Source organism: Pimephales promelas, chromosome 1 (genome assembly GCF_988280905.1).
Source record: "Pimephales promelas chromosome 1, fPimPro1.hap1.1, whole genome shotgun sequence".
In the NCBI taxonomy this organism is placed as follows: Eukaryota; Metazoa; Chordata; class Actinopteri; order Cypriniformes; family Leuciscidae; genus Pimephales; species Pimephales promelas.
The window spans coordinates 37,723,028-37,734,232 of record NC_142769.1 but is presented as its reverse complement, the minus strand read 5'-3'; the positions used below and the strand labels follow the sequence as shown (position 1 = coordinate 37,734,232).

At 39.1% G+C, this 11,205-nt stretch overlaps 1 protein-coding gene across 1 annotated transcript; it reads left to right on the top strand.

Moving 5' to 3' along the window:
* Positions 1–2,017: 2,017 nt before the first annotated feature.
* Positions 2,018–11,205, top strand: cyp2r1 (cytochrome P450 family 2 subfamily R member 1). Its single transcript, XM_039688497.2, has 5 exons — positions 2,018–4,499; positions 5,241–5,382; positions 9,103–9,732; positions 9,820–10,146; positions 10,234–11,205. Exons 1-5 carry the CDS (start codon positions 4,260–4,262, stop codon positions 10,413–10,415), a joined length of 1,521 nt encoding a protein of 506 aa, XP_039544431.2. The 5' UTR covers positions 2,018–4,259; the 3' UTR covers positions 10,416–11,205.

Genomic DNA, 11,205 nt, shown 5'->3' with positions numbered 1-11,205 from the left:
GGGTAACACTGTCGTTTTTTTTTTCGGGTCGAAATTTTGAGTTTCGATATCTCAGATCTGGAAGGGTCTAGAGCCTCCATTTTTGCACTCAGGTCTAAGGCTCACGGCCCTCCATCAGAATCCAGAGTTTTGGGAAGATTGGGGATACTTAATTTTTCGCCCCAAAAAAAAACGTAAGGGGTAACACTGTCGTTTTTTTTACGGGTCGAAATTTTGATTTTCGATATCTCAGCTCTGGAAGGGTCTAGAGCCTCCATTGTTGCACTCAGGTCTAAGTCTCATGGCCCTCTATCAGAATCCAGAGTTTTGAGAAGATTAGGGATACTTAATTTTTCGCCCAAAAAAAAAAACGTAAGGGGTAACACTGTCGTTTTTTTTTTTTCGGGTCGAAATTTTGAGTTTCGATATCTCAGCTCTGGAAGGGTCTAGAGCCTCCATTGTTGCACTCAGGTCTAAGTCTCATGGCCCTCTATCAGAATCCAGAGTTTTGAGAAGATTAGGGATACTTAATTTTTCGCCCAAAAAAAAAAAGTAAGGGGTAACACTGTCGTTTTTTTTTTCGGGTCGAAATTTTGAGTTTCGATATCTCAGCTCTGGAAGGGTCTAGAGCCTCCATTTTTGCACTCAGGTCTAAGGCTCACGGCCCTCCATCAGAATCCAGAGTTTTGAGAAAATTGGGGATACTTAATTTTTCGCCCAAAAAAAAAAACGTAAGGGGTAACACTGTCGTTTTTTTTTTCGGGTCGAAATTTTGAGTTTCGATATCTCAGCTCTGGAAGGGTCTAGAGCCTCCATTGTTGCACTCAGGTCTAAGTCTCATGGCCCTCTATCAGAATCCAGAGTTTTGAGAAGATTAGGGATACTTAATTTTTCGCCCAAAAAAAAAAAGTAAGGGGTAACACTGTCGTTTTTTTTTTCGGGTCGAAATTTTGAGTTTCGATATCTCAGCTCTGGAAGGGTCTAGAGCCTCCATTTTTGCACTCAGGTCTAAGGCTCACGGCCCTCCATCAGAATCCAGAGTTTTGAGAAAATTGGGGATACTTAATTTTTCGCCCAAAAAAAAAAACGTAAGGGGTAACACTGTCGTTTTTTTTTTCTGGTCGAAATTTTGAATTTCGATATCTCAGCTCTGGAAGGGTCTAGAGCCTCCATTGTTGCACTCAGGTCTAAATCTCATTGCCCTCTATCATAATCCAGAGTTTTGAGAAGATTGGGGATACTTAATTTTTCGCCAAAAAAAAATGTAAGGGGTAACACTGTCGTTTTTTTTACGGGTCGAAATTTTGATTTTCAATATCTCAGCTCTGGAAGGGTCTAGAGCCTCCATTGTTGCACTCAGATCTAAGTCTCATGGCCCTCTATCAGAATCCAGAGTTTTGAGAAGATTAGGGATACTTAATTTTTCGCCCAAAAAAAAAAAACGTAAGGGGTAACACTGTCGGGGTTTTTTTCGGGTCGAAATTTTGAGTTTCGACATCTCAGCTCTGGAAGGGTCTAGAGCCTCCATTGTTGCACTCAGGTCTAAGTCTCATGGCCCTCTATCGGAATCCAGAGTTTTGAGAAGATTGGGGATACTTAATTTTTCGCCCAAATTAATTTTTTTAAAATTACCATACCTCTCAATCTACAGATTCCCGCGTTTTTATCGTTGTATTTGTTGCTGTTGTAAGACTGTCCATCACAGAGCAGCAGCCAGCGCGCGCATCTCATTAGTAACCTGACCTGCATGGCCAAACGTCCGCTGAGCAGAAATCAGCTCTCAGAGCCTCAGTATGACTATTACTGTGTTATTAAAAAAGGTAAAACTGGACCTAAATCGGTTGATCAGCTGTCACCATTGATTGACAGTATTTCTCTTGTTTCTTGTGTTGACGAACTTGACCAACTAGATCAGATCTGGGGTGGCCACAGGGGTGGCCAATGAGCAGGCCACCCCCTAGAATCGCCAGTGCATCTGCACCATATTGAACTTTTTGTAAAGATGAATTTAGCCATTAACTTTTAAATGCATCATTGCAAACACATGAGGAGGAAAGTCTCCGCATGAAAGACACACGACTGGCACATGAACATTTCTCTCCGAAATGGTAACACATTATATTAGATTGAATGGAGGATTTTAACTGTGACGAGATGATTGACAGGGCAGTTTACGGTGACAGGATGCACTGGACAGAGGCTAAAGATGACGTAGTAGTATCTCCCAAAGCTTGAAATAGCTACACACTCAAAAGTAGGCTATGCACTTTTTTCACAAAAAGAGTATCCTACATAGGCTTTTAGGGTGTAGCATTAAAAGCAAAGCAGTCAAAGCATTAGCAGCAGACTAACACGAAATAGAGTAGGCTACGAGTGCGAGCTGTGAATGAGCATCTCATTGGTTGGAAGGAACTACTAAACGGACACGCGGCACCCCCTATCCATAGAATGAATGAGTCGATGTAGCCATAGCCTACTTTTTCACTTCTACCATCCTTCCACGGGTATTTTTTAGTAGTTGCAAAGTAGGAAAAAGATAGACATGTGTTGTAGTTTGTGTGGGGACATTTCTTGATACTAGACACTTTCTTAATTTTTAAGTAGAATTGTAGGCAAAACCCAGGGTTCTCAAGTCTCACGCATTGGCCGTGAGACACACTCATTTCGACCGGTTCACACGCTCACACGCCACACTGTGTATTTCTCACGCTGAAAAGGCAATGCCAACCAAGTTGTCCTGGCTGAAAGCTTTCTAACGTTGTATACGAGGCGCAGGCAAACAAAGTGAAGTTTCCTGCCGCAAGCGCGTATCTCCGCCAGATTGCGTTCGTTACTAGGCAACATATATGCGCGCTCTGTGCACCACTGATCTATACATGACATGTCATTCAGTAGCGCGAACACACGGAAATGGACGGAACATCCTCGGTATCCTAGGTAACCAACAACATCGCGCGAACACATGTGTCGTGATGGAGAAGAAGGTAAGTTGGAAGAAGCTCGTCTAACATTTTTGGGCTAGAACATTTAATATGTAGCCCATCGTACATTATTATTGATGCAGTCAAAAACTCTACAACTACTTTGCAACCAGGCTCAGTTTGGCTATCTTACGTTATCTGAAACGAAGAGACATGTTAGGATTTACTGATTTTATTTTAAATTATATTATACTGTAATATTAATAGTCTTTCTAGTTACATTAAGGATGTATTACAGCAGATTGCTCTGGGTAATATTTAATCATTGTCATAATGTTGCATTTGTATTTTTCAAAGATGTCAGGAAAAAAGCAGAAAGATATTTTGTCATTTTGGGCACCAAAGGGTAAGCCCCCTAAAAAGGTTGCCAGATTAGAGGAGGAGACAGTGGAAGAGGTGGTGCACTCTAATCTGTCCATTTGTTCTCAATGTCCCACCGCACAATAAATCATTCGTCTAGATAGAAGATGCATTCAAAAATCAAAATGCAATTTTTAAAGATTTGTTTGAAACTGTTTGGAGCAATTTGTTATATTTTTGGTTAGCTATATTTGTAATACTGCATTAAAGAGTATTTGATGTGATGAATTGCTCTGTCATTTATCAGATTTACTAATTGTTATAATTTTAATTTGTTCCGGTTAATTATGAACAATGGGTAAAATTGGGGGCGGGGATGGGTGGGGCGGGGCTTCATTATGGCTCCTCCCCTAACCGCGTGTGATCTCACTCCAAGCTTTTGCTCAAACTTGAGAACCCTGAAAACCTATAATGAATCGATTCAGGATTCAGAGCCTACTTATTAAACAAAAATACTGTCGCATGTCACAATTAACATACGGGCGCTACGATGTAACGATGCAAAAAATAGGTAGTGAATGAATAAATGAACAAGTCTTTTTTTAATGAACAGATTCAAAAGATTCGATGAATTAGTCACTAGTTCAAAGAAGAGACAGGGTTTCCACTGCAAAGTCCTTTTTTGGTTTACATGGGTGGGCGTGGCCATTTATGTTGCAAGTTTCTCCAATACAAAGAAAACCCCGCTTGGAAACGTACTTGTGAACATCTGCCCTAATGAAAAGAAATTTGTGTGAATTCTCGCGAATCAATAGTTCCGACCACCGTTTAATCAAACCCAATGCAAGTTAATCCAAAGCGCTCTTTCCGCCAGCCAATCTTAGCCTTTAAGAGGCGGGGGGTATAGAGCAACATGTGCAAGATGATCACTGTCTGACAGAGAACGGAGCTCTAGAAACTTTCCAGATTATCCCAAAGTGTTTAAGTAGCCTATCTAAAATGGTATCGATTAAACGGTTGACATCTCTGCTCTCTGTGTCTTGGGAGCAAACGCTCGTGTGCTTGGGCAGTTTGTTCATTACACTCTTCATTTTGGTGGTGATTTGCCAGCTCTTAAAGCAGCGGAGACCCCGAGGGTTTCCCCCTGGACCGACACCTTTACCCCTGATAGGGAATATTCTGTCCCTAGCCACCGAGCCTCACGTCTACATGAAGAGGCAGAGTGATATCCACGGACAGGTACGGATGACACTCTCATTCCTCAATTTTTCTTATTTTCTTGCACATGATCACGTAAAATGCAATACAGTATACTTGTCAAATTGGCTGCTTTTAACTTTTAACGTTTTTGCTCATATTTTTTGCTGTCACTTGGATTTTCTTTTTAAAAAGTTATTTTAAGCCACCAAATAATAATTATGCATAATATTGTAACATAATATTAACATAATATAACACATACATATATATCATTTATTATTATTATTATTTAATAATACATAAAATGGTCCCCACTTTATTAGTTGTATAACTATTGTCGTAAAAAAAATGTGTACAATGTTTGCTACCTATTATTGTGACAAAATACTTTCTGTAATTGCAGAGATTAATTACAGATGCAGTTGCATGCAGGCATTATTATTATAATAAAACTGAAATTCGACAGTAATACACTCATTTACTGTTGCTGGTGTTCCTCGTTGAGCTCACAGCTGATTGGTCCGTGTTAGTGAATTGGAGCGTTCTATTCTTGACGCGCCGCTAGAAGTGTATTTGAAAAGAACAAAAGAGTCTTGCATGCATTTAGCGTTGCATTTTTGGCAGAGCGCTAAAGTACTCAGTTTTGTAGAATGGCCAAGACATGCTGAGTCAGCATCCCTAATTCGGAAGGGTGAATTTAGTTCTTATACTCAGTTCATTAGTAGAAATATGTTTGGCATAGAAGTGGATTAATGAATATATTGCCCTTTTATTATCCAGATTTTCAGTCTAGACCTGGGAGGAATCTCGACTGTTATTCTAAATGGTTATGATGCCATTAAAGAGTGCCTGTATCATCAAAGTGAGGTTTTTGCAGACCGCCCATCCCTCCCTTTATTTCAAAAGATGACAAAAATGGGAGGTAAGTGGTTTCTTATAGAATCATTTATTTTAGAATGTTTCCTTAGAATATATCACTGCAGAAAAATCTAGATGGTTAGACAGGTGGTTTATAAAAATTCCCAAAGTGAATATTCTGACATTATGTGTTCCCCCTTATGTCCTAACTTGTCAGCAGTTCTTTTTTTTCAATGGAAGAAACAAAAGGGGATTAAAAATCATCATAAACTATACACTTTTACAGCATGCACTGTATTCCAAGTCTTCTGAAGCCACATGATTGCTTTTTTGATAAACAGACCTAAATAAGTCATTTATCACTGACACTTTATGATAACACGCTGCATATACTTCATACATTTTTATCTGTGCAGGTGTCATGGGGACTTCAGATTGTGAGATCTCTCAGCTCGATTTTCTCACAAATGCAGATGAGTAACTTCGATCTTCTAAAACAGTAGATGGCGCTAAAATAGGGGATTAATTTAGCGCTAGTCTTCCGGGAGAAGCACCGATTTGAAACGTGCCTGCCTTTGCCTACAGCTGAGGAAAAGTTTCTGTCTTTATTTATAATAATAAAACATCTTGAGGTTTTCTTTTACAAAATGTTCATCAAGACAGAAATCATTAGCATTAACATTAACACTTAGTAACACTTCTCTCCTGGGCCATTCCAAACCTCCCTTCCTCCCTTCCTCCCTCCCTTCCTTCCTTCCTTCCTTCCTTCCTTCCCTTTCCGCTGAACGCGAACCATTTCAATTGCGAGAAGTGTGCGTAAGGTGGTTGAGCGCGGCAAAGTTAGGTTTGGTATTTTCCTTTACACTGTTGATCGGCAGTCTTACAAAGATATAAATAGCAGGATTAGTTTTAACAGTATGTAACCATTATATATCAACATGAAATATTAATTCAAAATCACCTATGTGCGCTATAGCGGCATATTTAGCCAATAAATGAGAATGCTTTGATGCGCTTTCACAGCGCATGGGAACGTCTGGCAATTCCACCAACTGTCGTATATAGCCTATAATTTATAATTTAAAAGTAGCCTAATTTTAACATTTTCAAATTCCAAAGCTTGTAAAAGGTTACTATTGGTAATACCGACTTTAATAGTCACCATTTTATTAGTTTGCCTGATTATTTTTGTTGGTCATTTAACGTTTCTGTCTTAAAACAGCTGTCAATTATGAAATGTTTAGTTACGATACTTACCTCACACTTTATGACCATTAACAGATTATCTTGATGAAAAGTCTAAAGTCGCGTTAGGCTACTACTATATTAGGCAATAATTTCACAACCTTTATTGTACACACCTCTAAAAAATAAAGAGGTCCAGGTCTCGGTGACCTCATACGGTAAGCTCATATAGCATACCAGGCTTTACTTACTACAGGTGAATAATGAATCTCACCAAATCTCACCTGTAGTAAGTCACCAAAAACCCTTTATAAAAATAAAAATATAAAAATAATTGTGTATAACAATTTTACCTGTAGTATTTCACAATTTTGAATTGAAAATGGGCCAATTCAATTACGTAACATTCATGTGTGACTCTGGGAGCTCTGCCATTATATGTTGCTTTTTACATTTTTTTTCTTCATTGGACGCGTGCGAAATGACTAAATTAGTGATTATGTCTACACCGAGGCTATTTCTGTCGTTCTCATGTTGTCTAATACTGTATCTGTGTAAAATCACAGATCTTTACCTTTTGCTCATGTGGCATTTTGTCCTCAAATATGTTAAATTAAATTGAATTAAATTGCTGTTTATGTATTTTGTAATAAATATTTAACAAATGAAACCTCAAGATGTTTATAAAGACAGAAACTTTTTTTTTAAAGGCAAGCACGTTTCAAATCGGTGCTTCCCACGGCAGACTAGCACTAAATTAATCCCTTATTTTAACGCCATCTACTGTTTTAGAAGAAGTTACTCATTTGTGAGAAAATCGGGCCGAGAGATCTCATATGCACAGATATACATACTGTATGCATTTGCACTAGATTTGGTATTTGTTCAAAGGTTACATTCAATTTGTTGGATGGTTTGTATTTATTTGTGACATAACCTATTATCTGCTCATTTATTTATATTGTAAAACACAATATTGGGTATTTCACTGCATTTTCGCTCAAATTGACCTTTGTTTTTGCAAATTGCTTTCTGTTTGCAAGTCGAGTTTTCCTTTTCAAAGCAGATCGAGTTTATTTACAAAATGCTGGATTTGTTTGTTTAATATTGGCACGTAATTCGCTCCATAGTTACCACACAATAAAAATATTAAAGTTAAAAAAAAAATGTGTTAGTGCAACTTTCATGAAGTAAAATCACTAAAAGCCTTCCTTCCGCTCGAAAAAAATAGTCCCTGCAGTGAACAGCAACAACGTTTCAATGTGTATATGCATGAAAGCTCAAATAAAAACAACATAGGAACCGCAGTGTTGAGCAGTGACAAATAGAACTGTTGGGTGAAGCGGTCATAGCCATGTTTTATCATGAATAAAGCACAGCTATTGACCAATCAGAATCCTTTGTCCATAACAGTCATGGTCACAATGAAAAGTATCTGAAAGAAAAAAATCTCCAATAGTTTTATGCAGAAAATATAAGGGAAGTTAATGAAATTATTTTAAATTTTTAGTTAAAGGAGTAGTTCAGTTTTTAAAAAAAAAAAAACTTTTGCTGATAATTTACTCACTCCCATGTCATCCAAGATGTCCATGTCTTTCCGTCTTCAGTCATAAAAGAAATTAAGGTTTTTGATGAAAACATTCCAGGATGTTTCTCCAACTCCAAATAATGGACTTCAATGGGAACCAAATGGTCCAAAAGACAGTTTCAAAGGGCTTTAAATGATTTCAGACGATGAATAAGGGTCTTAGCAAGCGAAACGATCGGTCATTTAAAAAAAAAAAATTAAGTTTAAGTTTTATAAGCTCAAATAGTCGCCTTGCTCTGTTCTGTGATGCGCGTTCGTGACTCTCCTGTTCAAACTCGTTCATCAAAATGAACAAATCTTTTCCCGAGTCAACTCGTTAATTTCGTTCGTTGAATGAACCAAATGACACAAAAAAAGATTCGTTCATTTTGATAAATGAGATTCGTTCATTTTGATCACATTCGCATCACAGAACAGAGCAAGGCGACCATTTGAGCTTATAACACTTAAACTTTTTTTTGGTTTTTAAAATTTTTTTTACAATGAGCGATCGTTTAGCTTGATAAGACCCTTTTTCATTGTCTGGAATCGTTTAAAGCCCTTTGAACAGTTTGCAATGAAACTGTCTTTTGGACCTTGAACCGTTTGGTTCCCATTGAAGTCCATTATATGGAGAAAAATCCTGGAATGTTTTCATCAAAAACCTTAATTTCTATTTGACTGAAGAAAGAATGACATGGATATCTTGGATGACATGGGGGTGAGTAAATTATCAGCAAGTTTTTTTTAAAGTGAACTACTCCTTTAAGTATTCTTTCACATATTTGGGTGATTCAGAGAAAAGGCTCTGGCACGGTTATGTATGTTAGAGTTGGGGCAATAACTAGAGAAGAGCGGACAGTCACTCATGAGGTTATCGCATAATCAATATTGCAATTCTTGTAAACTGTGTTTAACCCATGAGACTGCTGTTTGACTAATAATCTCTGGTTAAACATACAGAAAGTTTATCAGATAAACTTTCTTTGTTTCCATTTTTAAGCCAAGCGCATTGTTTATTCTTCCGTCTAGGACTTCTGAACTGCAAATATGGTCGAGGCTGGATTGAACACCACAAACTGGCTGTGAACTGCTTCCGCTACTTTGGCAGTGGTCAGCGAATGTTTGAGAGGATTTCTGAGGAGTGCCTGTTTTTTCTGGATGCCATTGACCAGCACCAGGGGAAGCCCTTTAACACTAAGCATCTCGTCACCAATGCCGTCTCCAACATCACCAACCTCATTATCTTCGGCCAGCGTTTCCCCTACGACGATGGTGATTTTCAGCACATGATTGAGATCTTCAGTGAGAACGTGGAGCTGGCCGCCAGTGGCTGGGCTTTCTTGTACAACGCTTTCCCCTGGATGGAGTACGTGCCATTCGGGAAGCATCAAAAGCTGTTTCGCAACGCCAACAAGGTGTACAAATTCCTTCTGCAAATCATCAATCGCTTCTCACAGGGAAGGATTCCGCAGTCGCCGCAACATTACATTGATGCCTACTTGGACGAAATGGAGCAGAGCACCACCGATAAAGCGTCGTCTTTTTCTCAAGATAATCTCATTTTCTCTGTTGGAGAACTCATCATTGCAGGCACAGAAACCACCACAAATTGTCTGCGCTGGGCGATGCTCTACATGGGTCTATATCCCAGGATACAAGGTTGGTGCCCAGTGCCCACGAAGCGGTTCTCGTTTGCAACATTTTAATGTCGTTGCACTAATGACGTTGTGTGTTTTTTCTGTGCAGAAAAGGTCCAAATGGAGATCGATTGCGTCCTGAACGGCAGACCACCTGCTCTTGAAGACAAGCAGAGGATGCCATACGTGGAGGCAGTGCTGCATGAAGTCCTACGCCTTTGCAATGTCGTCCCACTGGGCATCTTCCGCGCTACGTCTCAAGATGCGATGGTGCGTGGCTACACTATCCCCAAGGGCACAATGGTCATCACTAACTTGTACTCGGTGCACTTTGATGAGAAGTACTGGAGCGACCCATCCATCTTCTGCCCAGAGCGCTTCCTTGACTGTAATGGCAAATTTGTCCGGCATGAAGCATTTCTCCCCTTCTCAATAGGTAAACTGCAAACATTTAGGAAATCAGTAAATCTAAACCTTGTCACGTTATTCTCCATTCTAACATATCCGTTTTGATGCGCTTTAGGTAAGCGGCACTGTCTGGGAGAGCAGTTGGCCAGGCTGGAGATGTTCTTATTCTTCACCACATTGCTCCAGAGGTTCAACCTTCAGTTCCCCGAAGGCTTTATTCCAAGTCTCTCTCCGAAACTGGGCATGACCCTTCAGCCTCGGCCTTACGCCATATGTGCCATCAGGAGACAGCAGTAAAAGTTCCCTCGTGAGCTCTGGAACACATGCCCTCACCTCAGGGGATCCTTCCAAGAAACGCAAATGGCAGAGCAGTTCCCCTTCTTAAATTCCATCAGGTTTTTCAATGGGGGAATATTGACCTCTTATATTGACTTGTTAAATTCTCTGAACATGTCCTTTAAAGTTTCACTGAACCCAGCCTGAGAGTGATAAGAGTACTGTTACAGAACACATGGCGTGTAGAGCACAAAATGAGCACATGTGTGTTACCAAACGAGTACGTATATGAGGGTATCAAGATATACTGTAGTGTAGCTTGTATCTTTGATAGCTTTAAATAAGAGTACTGTGTAACCAACCAAACATTGTGCTTGTTAATATAAGAAGAGCTATTGTGTCAATGATTGACAGGGTTTACCTCTATAATGGTTTAGAGGTCTGTCTTTTTAAGCGTTCCTTGAATTCCGCCATTTCTGGAGTCGGGCAAGTGAGAGGAGAACAGCTGCCTTTCCCAGAAAGTTTTGGAAATGTTTCATGACTCCTCTTGGTTTGATGCCATATATCAGGTTTACAATAATAACGGCCCTTTCCCTAGTTTATCTCAGTGGAAAGAGCTTATCTAGAAACTTGAGGTGCAATATAAGAGGAAAAAATGGTGCTATTGTGAAAAGCTGACTCCAATATACATTTTATAGTACAATATAATTTTTGATTTTACTTCACATTTGAATGTTTTTGTGATTATGATAAAAATGAAATGAAACAAAACCTGAAAAACTTCTATAAATAAAAATAAATTAACCTTTGT